Source organism: Oryzias latipes, chromosome 3, assembly GCF_053564925.1.
Source record: "Oryzias latipes strain Hd-rR chromosome 3, Olatipes_Hd-rR_3.1".
NCBI classification, from domain to species: domain Eukaryota; kingdom Metazoa; phylum Chordata; class Actinopteri; order Beloniformes; family Adrianichthyidae; genus Oryzias; species Oryzias latipes.
In genome coordinates this window covers 39,561,625-39,579,257 of record NC_136239.1, presented here as the reverse complement: position 1 = coordinate 39,579,257, position 17,633 = coordinate 39,561,625, and the positions used below count along the sequence as shown (strand labels likewise).

General features: G+C 42.5%; 1 protein-coding gene across 9 annotated transcripts in view; it reads left to right on the top strand.

The window, feature by feature from the left end:
- The first annotated feature begins 2,513 nt into the window (after positions 1 to 2,513).
- dpy19l3 (dpy-19 like C-mannosyltransferase 3) overlaps positions 2,514 to 17,633 on the top strand; it is a 63,822-nt gene continuing 48,702 nt past the window's right edge. For 4 of the 9 annotated variants that reach the window (XR_013654958.1, XR_002872999.2, XR_013654956.1 and 1 more), the window contains exons 1-4: positions 7,701 to 10,418; positions 12,414 to 12,504; positions 15,050 to 15,171; positions 15,572 to 15,717. Coding sequence is in view for 2 of the 9 variants with exons in the window: in XM_020700926.3 (XP_020556585.1) it covers positions 10,119 to 10,418; positions 12,414 to 12,504; positions 15,050 to 15,171; positions 15,572 to 15,717 (659 nt within the window). In the remaining 7 variants the exon portion in view is untranslated. Of the gene's footprint in view, positions 2,708 to 2,941; positions 3,261 to 4,340; positions 4,653 to 7,700; positions 10,419 to 12,413; positions 12,505 to 15,049; positions 15,172 to 15,571; positions 15,718 to 17,633 lie in introns of those variants that run through there. The other 5 variants (XM_023953718.2, XR_013654959.1, XR_013654962.1 and 2 more) reach the window with 5 other exon arrangements.

Genomic DNA, 17,633 nt, shown 5'->3' with positions numbered 1-17,633 from the left:
TCTACAATGGACAACCCAAGAACACTTTTCTTCTGGACTTTTAAAGTTTATTTTGTTTCTTTTGGGTTGCAGTAATTAACAGTACCATAAAAAATAAAAATAGCCAAAATAAATAAAATGAAAAAGACATAAAAGTCTGAGCCTGTGGTTTCTCCGGGGTTAAATTCATCTCTATTTATGTAGCACTTTCAAGGGCTGTGCACACAAAAATAAATGAATAAAGCCTAATTAATGATCAACAACAACCCCTGATTGTTACAGAGTTTTCCTGAATCTAAAACCTTTTTTGGATCCGAGGTTTCCCTTCATTCTGGTCCTCTTTAACAAAGTTTTCTGAATAGTCTGGACGCAGCTCTGTGCTCAGCGGTCAGATCATGTCAGCATCAATCAGAAGAATTTCAGGTTGACCTACTTTGGTTTTTTTTTACCTGGAATTTTTAGAAACATCAATGCCAGTTCTTCAAAGACAAATCCCCCCCCCCCCCATATGCGTGGCGATGGAAGAGGAGCCGCAGAAGGAAAGTCCAATAACGACGCCGTCATCTCCAATAAAAACCAGGTGTGCCTCAACATCATTAGAGGTGAGGCGGCAACAAGAAGTTCAGACAAGAAGGACCACTTTTTAAGAAGGGGGATTTTTTTCAGAGTAAATAAAAGATGAAGGTGGGAACGAAACGAAGAGGAGTCTGATAGGATTATAACTCATCTCTGATGTTATCGGATGATTAAGTTGGACTTTTTTTAATATCTATCTTTGACATGATCCATAAAGTCAGAGTTGCTTTAACGCTGATCTGAAGTCAGGTTCTTCAAGTGTTTCTTAAAAAAATATGAATCCCTCTTTGTTTTATATGTTTTGCTTCCATAAACCTTTTTGTCCGAAGCTGTTTTTCTTTCTACTAAATATTATTTAAATAAGTTATTTCTACATGATCAAAAATGTTGATGATTAGCAAAGCACCTTCATGAGTTTGACACGCTTGCTTCTGCTCTTAAACCACTGCTGCTCATGACTGATTTGGAATGAATGTGAAGAGCCTGAATGACATCTGCATTTCGTGCTGAGTTTTAATGGAATCTGCACAAAACAATAGAACATTTCAGCTCAAGTAAAACGAACTTTTGAGGAGCTTTGCTGCCTGGAATCAGTCGTCTTCCTTGGATTTCCTGCCGACTGAGACCTGAGGATTCGAGAGGACTCTCTCCAGCATCGAGGTGATGTAAAAAAAGACTGAAGACTCAAACTTTTATGATACAATTTAGAAGCACAAAAGTTCCCCCCGCAATTTTTGAGTCGATACTAGTATCATCATTGACAAAGATTGTGAAATCATCAATACAAGCTTCAGTGAGGATTACTGAAGAGTGTTTTTGCAGCATTTTTCTCATGATGGAAGACAACTGTAATGGAAGGCCCAAAGCCTCCCTGCTCTGCTCCATTCTGATGGATCCTCTTGCAGACACATTGATCCATGAACGCATTTGTTTTCCTTGTCCGAGCTAAAATCTGGCTCAAACTCGACTGCTGCATTTCTCCAATATTACTCACCATTTTTGTTGAACTGCTAATGTTAGCTTTCAGTTGTAAGGAGCTTTGAGCTAGCGGAAAAGCATGTTAAGGGATCATGGGATATCAGCAGAGGGTTACTTCCACGCCAACAGTCCCGCCCACAACTCACAGGCGATTTTCTGAAGAACTTTTGCAGAAAATATGTCTTACAAAAGGACAGGCTTATTTACTTTAGCTAAAAATAGCATCATCATAACTAACAGACCACTGGAAACGCTTTAAAAAAAGATACAAATTGATCTGGAGTGAGACTTTGAAGTCAAAATTCTGATGAAAGTCAGAAATCTGAGGGGGGGGGGGGGGGTCAAAATTCTGAGAAAAATGTCAAAATTTAAAGATTAAAGTCAGAATTTTAAGAATAGTGAGAGATCTGAGAAAAAGTCTAAATTCAAGGGAAAAGTGATAAATCTAAGAAAATAAAATCAATATTCTGAGAATAGTCAGAAATCTGAGGGGAAAAAAATCAGTCAGAACTCTGCAATTAAAGTCAAATTTCTGAGAAAAAAAATTCACAACTCGGAAAAAATAGAACTGAAAAAATTTGAATACTGAGAGCAAAAGAATCAAATCTGAATAACAAACTGATTTCTGTGGAAAAAAAAGTCAGAATTATGAGATTAGTCTGAATTCCCCCCAAAACGTCAGATTTCTGAGAAAAATGTCCGAATTATGAGGGGAAAAAATCAAAGTTCTGAGACTGAAGTTAGAATTTAATGAAAAATCTCAAATTAAAGTCAGATTACTAAGAATATGACAAAATTCTGAGAGGAAAAAGTTAGAATTCTGAGAAAAAAGGCATAATTCTGAGGGGGGGGGGGTCAGAATGCTTTTTAGCTCTTCGTGTTTTATCTCCCAGGCCCTAATCCTCATCCATAGGGAAGAAGTCAGGATTTTCCTAATTTTCTGAAACAAAAGCCGCCATCGTGCTTTTATTCTGAAGGCCGCTGTCTGGCGGAGTTCCGGTTTGGCGCGTGAGTGCCGCAGAAACGGATCGACAATTGAGAGCCGACGGAGAGAAAGGTGGAGGAAAAGAAATAAAGAACGAGGGAGAATGTGGAACTAGGAGAAGGAGAGGTGGAGGTGGAAGGGAGCAGACGGAGCGTCCTGCCCACCGCGGCGGCGTTAGCCTGCCTGGAGGTTCGTTATGCACCGTCGTCCTCGTTGCTAAGAGACAAACTCCATCGCGAAAATCACGGTGGTTTTTCTTAACGTAAAACACACTTTCTGTCAGAAATCTGTAGCGTTTTGTCCGCGTTACACAACCAATCTATCTTTGAGAAGGAACCGGATCTCTCCGAGCATCTCTGTCACATGATTTCAAAACAAATGGCAGATTGTCCTGAATTGTTTGTCATGATGAATAAAATGTAGGCTTTTCCAGAATCTAACACAGCAACGTCAGCGGGAGGTCCTCAGCGAGCGGGCGCGTGCGTCCCAGCGCGTGCATCCCGGCCGTCGGGGAGGGAAGCAAAGGTTGCAGACAGAGGAAAAACAAACACAACAGCGGGCGCGTGCTGCTTTGGCTGGAGCCGCGTGCAGGGCGGCGCGCGCACGGATCCGCCTCCCAACATCATGACCACCCTGCGACAGAGGAGGGCCAGCAAAGGGAAGGAGTCAGCTGCTGCCGCCGAAGTTCAGCCGCAGCACCCCAACTGTTGCACCCACCACCGCCCAGAGGGCAGCCTGCAGGGTGAGTGAGTGCCCCCCACCCCACCCCACACTTTTTGACGCAGATGTTGCTTCAAAAACAGCTGTTGCATCACTTCCAGAGCAGGCCAGAGGGATCTGACAGGCTTGTGAGGTCATCATCTGACCTCAGAGCAGATCACGTGGCCTTCAGATAAACTCAACAACAGCTTCATTTTTTTTTGCCAAAATGAAGGAAAATCTGTCATGAAGCATCAAGGAATTCATTAGAAATTCTCCTCTGAGTTTTCCTGCTATCTCACAGCCCCTCGCTCCCCCCTACCTAACATAATTAATGCAACAAAAACGGCGCGCAGTATCAGAGCTATCTACAACTATGATCTTTTCAAACAGCATTTTTTTCCTCTGCTCCTGACTCACGACGATTTCAATAAAGCAATCATCACAAATTCAATTTTAAGCGTAATTTTCTTTACATGGCGTATACATGGTAAATGGCGTATACTTGTATAGCGCCTTACTTCCTACAAGGACAAAGCGCTTTACAGTCACAGACCCATTCACCCAGTCACTCACACATTCACACACTGTTGGCGGCTCCGCTGCCAAACACAGGCGCCTGCCTACCACCAGAGGCAAGGTGGGGTTCAGTGTCTTGCCCAAGGACACTTCGACTCATGGGCGTGCAAGGCGGGAATCGAACCTGCAATCTTATGATCATGGGTCGATCGCCCTACCGCTGCACCACGGCCGCCCCAAATATGTACATACATATATGTAAATACATATGTCCCCATCTCCTTTAAAACCCCTGAAAACAGCATTTTTCTTGATCAGAGTGGGTCTTTCAAGACATTCCAGTGAATTATTTGCTAATAAAGTGTCGGATTTAGTGCAGCAAGACCAATATTGATTTTGGGACATGTGACTAGTCTGAACAACACAAGACCACCAGCAGTACTTAAATGTATCCAAAAGTCTTGTCTTCCACCCTCCAGTGGGCTTTTAGTTCTCATGGTGAAAGGCCGTAACAAAACAAGAGCTTCTCCAGAACTACCATACTGTTAGCTCTTGTAGTTTTTTTCTGTAGAATGTCTCAGTTGTGTCTTTTGTGTTCCTGCAGGTGATTGGTCGTGGGGTTCAATAATCTGGACATCTGTTGGCTTGTCGGTTTCGGTCGGACTGGGTCTGCTGTGCTGCATCTACGTGGCCACGCTGCATGAGAACGACCTGTGGTTCTCCAACATCAAGGTAAATGTCTCCACTTTTAAGAAAACGCGGTGACATTCCGAGGTTTTCCTCAGCTCACCGGGACCTGCCGGGGCTGCTGATGTGGGCGGCGGTTCTCTGATGACAAGCCATAAGCCAAGAAGACATTTTCCCATCAAACAGCAGGCTTTTGGGGAACAAATGAGCACGGCTCCTGTGGCTGAAGGTGGGGTTTCTACAGAAAGTAAGATGTGTGACATTAGCAGTGGGAAGACTTCATCACTGACTGTATTCATCAGAACAAAGCTTTCGGAGAATCATTTTAGTTCATGGGTTTGTGCTTTTTTCCTTAGGTAATATATTGCCAGATATTCCCAGGTTACTTTTTCTGGGTCTTTAATAAAAAGCTCAGCAGCACCGTCTTCAAACTTCTCCCTAACCTCTAAAAGACGAGTGCAGGACAATCTAGTGCCCTGGATTTTGACGTCATCCACGCACACTACTTTGTTTTAAAAACGGCAAATCTCACGTCACCCATGTGCCGAAGTAAAAACCTAATAAATATGAACATTTTTGCTAAAACTATTTATGAATCCACCCTGTTCTGATGATGATTTATTAAAAATGAATGTAGTTATGTTTTTTTCCAATGATAAATCAGTCAACCGCAATGCATTGTGGTCTATGTTCACCAATCGAGTGAGCATCGATGCACATTTGACTTCTGGGAGATTTCCCGGCACTTGATTTTGGAATTGTAGATTCGGAAACCTCAAAAAATGGCGAACAGAACCCAATACCTTTGTTGAACCTCAATTTAGCGCAAATTTAATGTAAAAAACGGGCCGACCCCCCCCCCCCCCCCCCAGAGAGAAGCCCAGCCACGAATAAAATCAAAGACATCAAAAAAAGCACTTGATGAGTTGGCTTTGGCGTGACGTTCAGATCTAGCCGAAACAGCTACCGGAGCCTGACGGATGGGTTTCTGAGCTAACTGAAGACAGAAGAAGACTTTGAGTGACAACAGGTCCTAAGATGACAACTCCTAAGATCAAGAACCCGGAGAACCATTGGAGACAGTAGAACACGTGTCTCAGTGGTAGAATAAAAGGACCATTACTGACAAAAAGAATAGTCTCTTCTGAAGGTTGTCACGGCACTCCATCTGTACTGATATGCTCTAAAAACTCAAGCAGGGCTCAAGTCGTGCCCACTGCTCCACAGCCAACGGAGCTCATGATTTACTAAATTTAGATGGAGAAAATTAAGTTATTCATACCATCTATGGTACTTAGTAAAAAAAACAAAAACCCTGCAGGCTCTTTTATGGAGTAAAAGCAGTTCTTTTATTGTAGTGTTGTCAGCCATATTGAATTTTATTCTCGTTTAAGCCTTTTTTTATGGGTAGATTCTCATTATCATTATAAGCTGGCAAAGTGCACTTAAGTACCGCCGGTCGAGTTCTTTATTTGTGAAGTTTGGGATCTTGTCAGAAGTTTTGATCTCACTGCAAAAGCATTCCCATAAACTGGTCTACTATATGGGGGATGGGGGAGGGGTGGTGGTTCGTGTCTAGGGTTGGGTGATGCTCAGGACTGCCAGGCGGGGGCTGGCGCCTCGTCTGAGGCTGGTGGGATGCTTGTGTGGGGGCCTTGTCCTGGACCTTGGGCACAGCGGAGGTTTGCCAAGAACGGCACTCCTTGTCCTGCCTCTCCTCTCTGCTGGACTCTTATTGGGCTGGGTTGGTGGTCTGCCGGGAGCATTAGACGGGGTTCTCTTGGGCTGTTTTGGGTAGGGACTCCCAGGTGGTGGCTGGCCCGTCGTTTGGGCCTGGTGGGACGCCCATGTGGTTTTTGTACTGGAACCTGGGCACTGCGTGCGGCGTACTGTTCATGCACAATGCCTGTTCCTGGATGTGGACGGCCAATCTCAGTGTTTGGGCCTGGTAAACCCATGAACCATTGGGAGACTGTGTGGGAATAACAAGCGCTGTAAGCTACTGCAGCCACATGGGGGCGCTGTCCAGTGTTCCCCTCTTCTGATCCCAAGTCCGAGTGAATGCAGTGGGTGGGGTCAGGAAGGGCACCTGTCGGAAAATGGAAGTCAGATTCCATGAGTTAGTCATGGGGTGGTCTCCCTTGAAGACCCCTTAAGGGAAAATGAATGACAAAGGGAAAAAATCAGTTGATGAGGATCCTCTTCATGCGTCAGGGACACAAGATGTTCCTCTGCAATTGTGCCAGCAAAAACATCTGGCAATGAGGAAACCATGAAACCCTTTTATGTTTTATGCCTTCTACAAAGCGGCGACTGAATTGATCGATCAGACACATTTATAGGAAGAATCCAAGTAATACTTTTCAATCTGCTAAAGAAATCAGATTTGGGTTGGAATGTCTCTGGTTTGAACATTTCACTTTAAAAAAGGCTCAGCTGATCTTCAGATGGTGTGGCATTTTCCTCCTACCTGAGTTTCCATTTGAACTGGTCAGCCAACAGGTCATGACCCTGGAACAGGTCATGACCCTGGAACTGCTCTTCCATCATAAAGTTAGATGATGGTGTTTCCAGGCTCTCCACAGCCCTGCTTAGACCTGTTAAGTCAACTTCAAGCTGTTTGCAATCCTCAGCATCTTTAAAACTGCTATTTTAGAGTTAGACAAAAACAGTTTTACTTTCATTTGGGATTTCTGCAATTAGTTCATATTTTGTAAAAGAAAGTCTGGCTATCAATTTTTTTTTTGCCATAAAGTGGCAGCATATGGAGGCCTCCAGGCAGGTACCAGTGGTTAAAAAAAAAGACCGTGCTACGGATTATTCAATTGTGCTCGTACTGTTGCGCTCACACATTGCACGTATGTGTCTCTGAACAGCTTCGTGTTTGCAGGCAGGGGAGGAGGCTTGGGACCGCAGTCTGTCTGGCTGCTCTGCGTGAGTCTTATTTAAATTGAGATTGGTATCTCCAAGCAGAGGAGCGGCTCTGGGACGGGCGGAGGCGCCTTTTGAATGAACAGTCCTGAGTAACCGTGCAAACAATCATGTGAACTTCTGTTACCATTCGGGTCCAGACAAAATAAAGGCTGATGTTATTAAAGTTCAACCACGGCTAAATGTTGTTGGCATGTTTTAACCTAATCCTAACCCTTCTGACCCCCGGGTCAGTTGGGCCAAGAACAAAGCACTGGCCACACGGATTTAAAAAGTATAAATGAACATGCACTTAATAATAATCATAACAATAATAAAAGCCCGTTTAGAGGAGCATCTCGCTCTAAACCGCAGCTTTGTTCACAACGCAACTTGCATTTTCTTCTTCTATGGTCGTACGGTAATTTGTCCAGACCAAATGCGCAGGCCCCCCAAACACAGCCTGCGACTAGTGATGATGTCACACTATTTGATTGGCTACATGTTGGTCCGATGAAAAATGAGATAGTGATTGGTCTGGACAAATTATGGTCACGGTTTAGCAATCCATGCGCACGGTTTATCCAAATGTTTATTTTATTCTTTTTTTTTTTTAACCACTGACACTTGGAGGTCTCCGTAGAGGCACGTTCCTCTGTAATTCTGTTAATTGCACCAACTGATGAAGAGTTACCATAGTTAAAAAAGAAAGTAAACACTGGAGCTGAAGCTCTGGTGTCAAAGCAAATGAGTTTTTTTCAGGACATTTATCAGTAAACGGAACTTCAGTCTCATTTTTTCTTACTACAAAAAAGAAAAAATGAGTAGTTCTACTTCAAAAATGGAGGCTTCACCGACACTTTATTTTGAAGAGCTGTGCACTTCTGGTGACCATTGCAGTGCGCATTCAGCTTTTTTATTTCATAAACTTAAAATTCAACATTATTCTACATTTCAGAGCAATAAATACATTGGTCCCGAATTCTATTTTTACCACACTTTACTGTATAATGAATAAGCGATCTTGGACGTAGCCAAATTTCACACTGGAATTTTCCGAACTAGATTGCGATTATCCGAGTACTGGCATTTTCGTTACAGCTAGGCTTGTACAATAAATGGCAAATTTATCGTTATCGCAATTTTAAGCTGTGCAATATGTATATTGCAAAAGTCGGCGAAAATCCCGATAAATGGTAAACCGTAAATATAGACGAGGGTCTTTTGGAGTAGGATTCAAGCTATTTTGACTCTTATTTAAATTAAACTGTTGCAGTGAAATGGAAATGTTTTTGGTTGTTTTGCTATTTGTTTATGTATATCGTCATTGCAGTATTGATCACTAATATCGCACATCGCGAGTTTTCCTCATATCGTGCAGCACTAGTTGCAGCCCTAATCAGCGGATTCTGAGGCAGAGAAAAGTGGCTTTGCAGAGGTTAATTGGCTAATCTGCTGAAGAATTACGCTAGTCGAAAGAAGTTAAACACTGTTGTTAAAGGGTTAAACAGCAACTTTAAAATGGTGGATCAACAGACAACAAACCCGCAGTTCTAAATGTTATGAGGGAGAATAGAAACATTCATCCATAAACTTGTTAGTTTGTCTCTAGCCTTTTAGACCACAGAACATGTGTTGTACCGGCGGCTGGCTTTACTTCTGAAGGTTCCTGTTAACTTTGTGGCCAATAGGATGTGCTCCATTTCCTGCTGTCAGAGATCCTCTCTGTCTAGGAGACAGATGTTGTATAAAAAAAGTATGGGAAGGAGTAACTTCTTTGTTGACAGTACCCAGGCAGCCTGTGTGGGAGGCAGATTTTAACATTTGGTGTTCCTCACCCCCTCATTTTTTAAGGGGAAAAAACCTCTTAAGTATCTTGGAATCAACGTTTCCCTTTAGGGCATCGGTCCAGCCGGCTCAGGACGACTTCCTGAGTTTATCGGCCGTACGCTCTCGTCCACGTTAGCTCCGGCGCCTCACAGGGTTCGGTTACAGTCGCAGTTTCAGAGCCACAAACTCTGACGAATGCTTCCCATGTTTTCCGACTGATGTTCCAGCGTGTTCCCTTCAAAGCTCCCCACCCCCATCCCATCGTTTTCTTTTTTTCCTGTTCCTGCGTGCATGCAAGCTTTTATAGACAACAGGTCACTTCTTTTTTTTTTTCCCGTCCCTCCTCCTGCTGCTCCAGTTATCCACAGTCTGCTCTGGTGTTCATAGACCTACTGAGGCTCAGCTTTTTTATCCGTCTTCCTCCTCACGCTGAACAGATGAGCTGCTTTTTCGGGAGGCTTCCATGCTTTTTGTGGAAATGCGAAGACTTTCGGTGTCTGTGATGGATTCTTCAAACACAGAGTCACTAAGGATTGTTCAGAGCTTTATCCAGAGGACAGAATCACAGACAGAAATGCTGGAAGTGGCCTCTGAACAGAGAACATGGGAACATGTTCACTGCGCCTGTTGACTTTGACTTGATTATAAACTTTGGAGTAAGCATCTTCTCATCCTTTTTGGTAAAAGGCCAAGGATTACTTTTCTTTTGGCAAACTCCAAGGTGGATTGGAATCAACACTTGCTGCTCATTACCTCCAAGATAGCTTCTGCACATTCTCTTTGGCAAGAAACTTGGTCCAATTATAAAGCTTTTTTTTAGTTTGTTTGGCGAGACTTCAAGCAGAGAAAAACATGCAGCTTTAGAGAAGTTATGGATTAAAATCTGTCTTAACTGCCTGGATTTATCTCCTTAAACCTTCAAAGGCTTTGTAGATGGTGTGAGTTTTCTCTGGCAATGGAGTGTCGTAAGAGAAAAAGACCGAGCGAGTCTTATGGTCACTCAGACAAAGTCGGTGACAGAAGATCACCTGCTGGGACGGCGTTCGGGTCAAAAGGGTCCAGCCGAGTGCAAGAGGGAGTCTGCCTGCCGGGAACATCCGCCACCTTTTCCGGTTCAGGGACTCTGGTCTGGTGGCCTTGGGAACCTTGTGTTACCACGACAACGGGACTGTTAATGGCAGTTGTGCTGGCGGTGGCACAGGCCTGGTGCGTCAATGCCATTCATGAGAATCTGCTGTGGTTCTCTCAGCTTATGGTAAGATCTTTATTTTAGTCACGTAATCAATCGGAAACCATTCAGTCAGTGCAGCTAATCGGGGGAACTCTTAACAGACGGCCCAGGACGACGCTGTTGGGTTATTTTGAGCTAAAGAGTTTTGGTATTAGAGCAGATTTAAAAAAGAAAAAAAATAGTATTTGATGAAAAAAAGTGAAAAATTGAGGTGAATTTTAAGACTTTATATAGTGGATTACTGTCTGAATGAATGTGCTAAAAGGCTTTCTTCTCCTTGTGTTCCTTATGTTGAGCTCGTGTCTTCCATAATGTGTACAATTTCACACCCATTAAAAACCTACCGTTAGCGATCTTCAATGGTGTCTGGTCTGACATGGTTTCTTCACATGACGGCGGGTTTCTCATGACGGTGTGATGGGCTGACAGTAGAAAGTAATCCCGGGTTTTTATGACCAAACCTACCAATCAGCTATACTGGCTGCACGGTGCAGCACATTGAGCGACAAATGCGTTTTATCGTTTCAAAACAGTTTTATGTATTTTATTTTTAGGCTTCCATTAATGTTGGATCCTGAATTGGTTGTAGCATTCTCAGCATGAATCACATTATGTGTGAAGCTGCAAACAAACCTAACCTGCTGCAATTTGTATTAACATGAATTCTAGTTATGATACATGTTTGCACATTATGATATTGTAGATTATGTTAATTATTAGGGACAAAGTTTGTAGAAATTACAGTGGTAATTGGTACATTTCTGTTTTCATACACGCCCCAGCAAAGATTCAGAGACATTATGCAACACCTTGAAGTCTCTTCTGGACTTTTTATTGTCCTAACTCACTTTCCACTAATGTGCTGCAGCTCTCCAACGCCTTCACTTTCCCTTGTCCTGAAATAGTTCAGTTAGATTTTCACATCTCAAAAAACCCACAAACGTTTAGTTTTGTTGGCTCAACCACGCTGACGATGAGGTGATGGTTCCCACACCTCAGCACTGAGCGGTCCACCACTTTTATGAACTGCTTTCCATTTCTGATACAGCCAACAGTGGGAGACATCTGAATACTTTAGCAGATGAAAGGGCGCTAAATTTAAATGACAGCCTGAGGTTGAAAGTGTAGAAACAACAGTGACATTCTGAGAAACCAATCAAATGGCAGACATTTGAGCTTATTATGGTCAAATAGAGACTCATTTGAATGCTGTGACAAGTGAGAGCTGTAGGTCTTTCTAACAGTCTGTTGGAGCACTACTGTACTTATTTACTTCCTCACTGCCTACTCGGAGCACTGTGATGTAGGTCAAATGTTCAGTTTAAGGATCTATGTGTTTCCAGGATGACACTGTTCAAAGAGCACAAACATGGCCACAGACATGCTGGGGTTATTAAATCCTAAAGATCTACATGGTTTTTCCTAATTGGAGATGCAAAATAACCCCATGTGGATGAAAGCCCACTGTGTCCTCGCAGAAGAAACGTTTCATGTCTATAAATGTTTATCTGCTTCATGGTGGGTTTGTGGCCTTTTTGCTTTAATAACTGTGTCTTCTCCATAATTCATTTAATGATCTCAGTGCTTTGGCTGTTTTAGCAGACTGAGAGATGTTTGGCCTTATAATGTTTCTTTTTACGTTTATTTAGATGAGAGTTTGATTATTAAAAGTGTTTTCTGAAACGATTTTAGAAACTGCAGATCTCTGCTTTGGGTTTTACCAAGAACTGTATTGAAATTGTTGGACCAAACCAATCTGTTGAGGGTATGACGATGGTGGGTTTGGGTTTGGTTTAATCTCAAGAGTGAGAACTTGATTTAAAGCGTATTATATGATTTATAAATTGACTAACAGTTTGATGGTTGGTTCTTAAGGTCATGCTGTCTTTTTTAAATCCAGCTTTGGGAAGATGAGCCTCAAAGCTCATGGATCCCTGCTCATGTTGTCATAAAACAACACAAATATATGAAAGTACCTGCTTTTGTGAAACCAGATTTTCTGTCCTGCCTCTCTTTCAGGAAGTGGAGCGTGAAATCTCCTTTCGGACAGAATGTGGGCTGTACTATTCCTACTACAAGCAAATGTTACAGGCGCCTTCCATCCAGGAGGGTATGTACTGTCAAAGGGAGGATGTGTTTGCTCCTTTTGGTGCTTTTATCAAAAGTTCACCCCTTAAAACCTTCAGTTTTGCTCAATAAGGTTTACTGGTGTGCAGCAAGTTTGAAAGCGTTTGACATTTAAACATTTGTTGGCGTTTGGAGTTCAGCATGACTTCCACAATGATGGAAATCTAGTACCATCCCATCTGCAGGGAGCCAAACCCTTCTGCAGGTATTTGAACTGTAATTTACAGAAATGGCAGTTTTCAAAGACCCTCAAAATGTTTGGTATGCAATCAAAAAAAGTATGTTAGGTTAAATAAGTCCAGAGAGTTAGGCCCTTCAGATTAGGTTTTGAGGATGGGCTTTAGGCTGAACTCACATTTTACTGCACATCTGAACACTGTAGCTTTGTGTCACACTTTTATAGTCTATAAAACTGCTAAAGCTCTGTGTGGTGATTGAAGAGGAACAGCCACAAATCTGCTAGATTAGGTCTGGTTCTCACCGGGCTGCATCAGAACGTTCATCCTGTTTTCAGTAAACTTAAGAACCTGTTGTGACACAAAATATCTTCGCTTTATGCACTTTACTCTGATATTTTGTCTTGTTTACTACCACAGGATGGTTGCGGTGCAGAAGAGACAACCCTTGATTGGGAGGTTATCGGTTCAGTTCCCGCTCTAACCAACAATGTGTTATAGTGTCTTGAACCCCACATTGCTCCTCCAAGAAGGAGAGTCTAAGGACAGGGAGGCCCAGTTTAGTTTAGTCTGTTTAGTTTAGCCATAACCTATTGAATTCTATGACTTCATGTTCTTTATGGTTCATGTTCATTACACAAACTACCGGTTTGAAGCCCATTGAGAAGACTGTTGTTGTAATATTGGGCTATAGAAATAAAATTGAATTGAATTGGTGGTTATGAGTTATTGTCGCTGTTTGGCATCAGAGTGTGTGTGTGTGTGTGCGTGTGGTTGGGTGAACGGGACTGCGAATGTAAAGCACTTTGGGCCTTTAAGCAAGCGAGAGCCTATAAGAGTATACACCATTATCTGCAGACCTATATCTTTAAATATTCTTTTTTCTGGAAAACCAGTCTCTCTCCCTAAGCCGTAGCTCTCTTGGAGATGAAATAAATGTAAAAATTTAAATTCAACTTTATTTTTATAGCACTTTTCCTGCTACAAAACATCTCAAAGTGCTTTCCATGATAAAATAGATAATAGTAAGATAAATATTTGCAGTTAAAATAGCAAACATTGTAAGAAATTAAAAAAAAACACAACACACTAATGCATCCCTCAAGTACAATCAATATAATTTGAATTCATTATTAATGACATTTATAAAATCAAATCATCCACAGTGGATGACGCCCTCACGTCCTCAGGCAGGCTGTTCCACACGCGAGGGCCCACACTGCTGAAATGAGGCCTTACTGTGGATTTTAGTTCTGACCAATATCATTAAAACTTTTATAAACTAATAAAAGAATCTTAAAATAAAAGTCCACCTGCTGCATGTAGGTCACCCAACAGTAGCCATGTCGGCTACTGTTGGGTGAAGACGAGTACACCCTGGACTGTCTGGAGCTGGTATAGTGATCGGGATCACTATACCAGCCATCTTCTCTTTTTAACTTAATTCTAGATTCAACTGGAAGCCAGTGAAGCTATCACATCATTTGCTCTCTAAAAAGAAATCTTGGATTGTTTCCATTCTCTGATATTAAGGTTGAATAGTACTGGCTTCTAGCTCTACGCAGAGCTTTTTTATAATCTAATAGGCTATGTTTCCAGGAATTCAGAGACTGCTCTGAACCGGAGCGGCGCCATTCTCTTTCCAACTTACAGGTTTCTTGTTTAAGAGAACGTGTTTCAGCGTTAAACCACGGTGCTACTCGGTTTTGTCTAACGAACTTAGGTTTCAGGGGGGCAACAACAAAGAGTGTACTCCTGAGGGCTTGAAAGGCATCATTAACAAAGTGGTCATTTATACTAGGACTGATGCTATGGGAGCTGGGCTCAGCGTGTTTGCTCAGAATGTCACTAAGTACTGGCTGAACTGTGAGTTTAAACTCAGACACAGATCGGTCAGATAGGGTTCTTCTAAGCTGTTTCTTATTCGTTGGGGCAGCAGCATGTTCTAATGTAAACTGGAAGGTAATCAGAAAGTGATCAGAAATGATGATGGGCACTCAGCATCATGTGGCCCAGTTCACAGATGTTTTATCAGTCTTGCCCGTGGACACTTCTTTACATGGAAAGGCAAACCGAACCTGCAATCGTCCAATCAGAGGTCGACCACTCTACCTCTGCACTATGGCCGCCCACTTCTATCCCCATCCAAACAGAACTGAGATTGGAAAACGAAAACGGGGCTCAGACCAAAGAAGAGACCAAAAGGACAGTCCGGAAAAAGAGTGCACGATAACGTGTACAAATCCAATTGACCTTTTCTTTTACATTTTCTTTTATTACCTTTTAAACTCTTTCTGTTCCCACAAGCTTTTCCTTTCTGTGTAAAGGATTGAACGATTTCTGTGTTTCAAGGTCTGTTAGAAATGATCCACGACAACCTGACAGAATCCAGGAGGACCATCAATCTCCTACAGCGGATGAACATCTACCAAGAGGTGTTCCTCAGCGTTCTCTACAGATTGTTGCCCATAAAGGTGAGACGGCAGAACTGTTTACTGAAAACAGACACAATGCAGGAATACAGGATTGGCTTTGTTTGTTGACTTCAGCCCAAAAATGTTTATAGTCATCTTCATGATCATTTTTTCCCCTAAAAATGTATTACTTTTGCAATGACCCGCTGGAATGTGCCAAAAATGTAGCAGACGTTCTCTACATGGTTGAAACCAGTGTAGCAAAGCGTTTTGAGCTCGCTGCATATTTTACTGCCGTGATTTTGGGGTTAAGTCTTTCTTTAAAGGGCCTGATCATAGAGACACGTTTGTGTCACTAATGAGAATGAAATTCAATAAGGTTGAAAATAAAAACCCCAGCAAATTTGAGGTGTCCGAAGTTCCCCGTCTCAGATCTTTCTTCTGTGTGTTTGCGGTCCAGACGTACCTGGAGCCGGTGTACTTCTACATCTACACCGTCTTCTCGCTCCAGGCTGTGTATGTGATAGCCCTGTACCTCACAGCATGGCTGCTGTCTGGTTCCTGGCTCGCCGGGGCGCTCGCCGGACTTTGGTACATTCTCAACAGGTCAGTGAGGGCGGGGTCCCACTGGGCGTCCTTTTTTTCCTCGAGCTTGCCTCTCTCAGCTTCTTTGTAAAACAAAATAGTAAAGAATGGATCTAAACTTCTTAAGCTACTCTCCCTATCTTGAGAAAAGAAATCTTTGCTTCTATCTTTCCTAAATTGTTGCCCTCTAAGCCAAAGGTCGGCAACCTTTTTGGCCAAGAGAGCCATAAACACCACATATTTTTAAATGTAATTTTGTGAGAGCCATACAATATTGTAGCGTTCCTTTCCCATCCTGAGGCATGGAGACTTAACCTCTTTTCAGGTTATTTATTGTGGTTACTGTTGACCGTAACCAACGCCGTACAACTTGTTCAGCAAGCAACTCCTGAATCTCTCCCGCTGAGAGCGCTCCCCCCAACTTTTTAGTCCCCTGCTCCAGCAGCAGCCCTCCTATCTCCCTTATTCGGCCCATAGCTGAACCCCATTGGTACAAACCCCCCGATGGGCCAATCAGATCTCTGCATGATGCATTCAATGAACTCCTGAACTTAGAACGCGACCCAACAGCCACCCAGTTCAACTCAGTCCGCTACAATATGTTTAAAAATAAAAATACAAGTGAATGTGTGCATTTTAAGGAATTTCAACACTTTTAAAGTACAATAAGTCTGTGAATTATTTTTCATAACATTGTTCTGCTGTTGCTAATAAATGATGAGTATTTCTTAGCATTAATGTGACTTCTGGTGCTGCATGGTAGTTTTGCTGATGATCTAGTCTGGTTGATACGTGGTGAGTTTCAGCTTCATGCAGGCGTTGAGACTTCCGTCCGTAAACCGTGATCGTAGGTTGGTCTGAATGTTCTTTAGATGTGAGAAAGACATGCAGACGTCAGTACAGCAATACTCACGCTGCAGTGTGTGGTATGTGACGGGCAGCGTGTCCGAAGTTTTGACAATCCGTGTGCAGTTTCACCTCGCTGCCTGAGCCCACTACCCCTACGCCCGCTCCTTCTCAGAGACGGGAGCGCACACCTGCAGGGACAGCAATTCGAGGTTTCAGGCTGGTACAAAATCTCTGATATGACAGCAGTAGCGGTAGCAGTAGTAGCGGTGCTTTTTTCAAGCACCGCTACTACTGCCCCCCCAGCATGCATCGCGCTTGAGAAGGACTGGTCTAGTGAAACATTTTTATTCATTAAATCTTCTATCAATTCATTATTTGATTGCATTTACATTAAATTGAAATTTGTGTTAAAGTGAGGAGTAACTGTCTTAATTATAATAAAAGCTGCTTAGAGCGGTCACCTGATAAACCCTCGGTTCCTGACTCCAGTCACTTTGAATTTATAGAACAAACCTCAAAGAGGCGTTGAAAGTGTTGACAAAGACAGCTCATCATCTGCTTCACCCTCACTGAGCCTTACATGTTGAATGAGGGTTCCTTATGACCTGTGCGTGAATATTGTTCATTCCAGTTAATCATCAAAGTTTTACTCTGTGCAAACATGAGATTCTATAGTTTCTGCTCTCCAAGCAGCAGTGCAGTCTTATTTTTGATTCTTTCATAAATTTAAATGAATCATCATCAAAACATTTTCATAAAGAGGCCAGAATTATCACACGGAGCTTTGTTTTGTATTTGTTTGGTTTCTACAATAAAACCTTTAGTGCATCAAACACTTTGACCTGCATAAAGGGGTTCTCCAGGGTGATCACCACTCCTTTATCAGGATATTTTCAAAATAAAAGCAGATGATTACTAATGTCTGGATTACAGTAATGCAGTTTAGATAACTTCAGTTCAGTCTGTTTGCTTCACATCTTTCCGGAAAAGTCTCATCTGGACAAAGCAAACTTCATCTTTGGTTTCTCTTGAAGGGAGCAAACCCATCCTGTCATTTTTTATAAGAAACTACCAGAAAACCAGTCCCT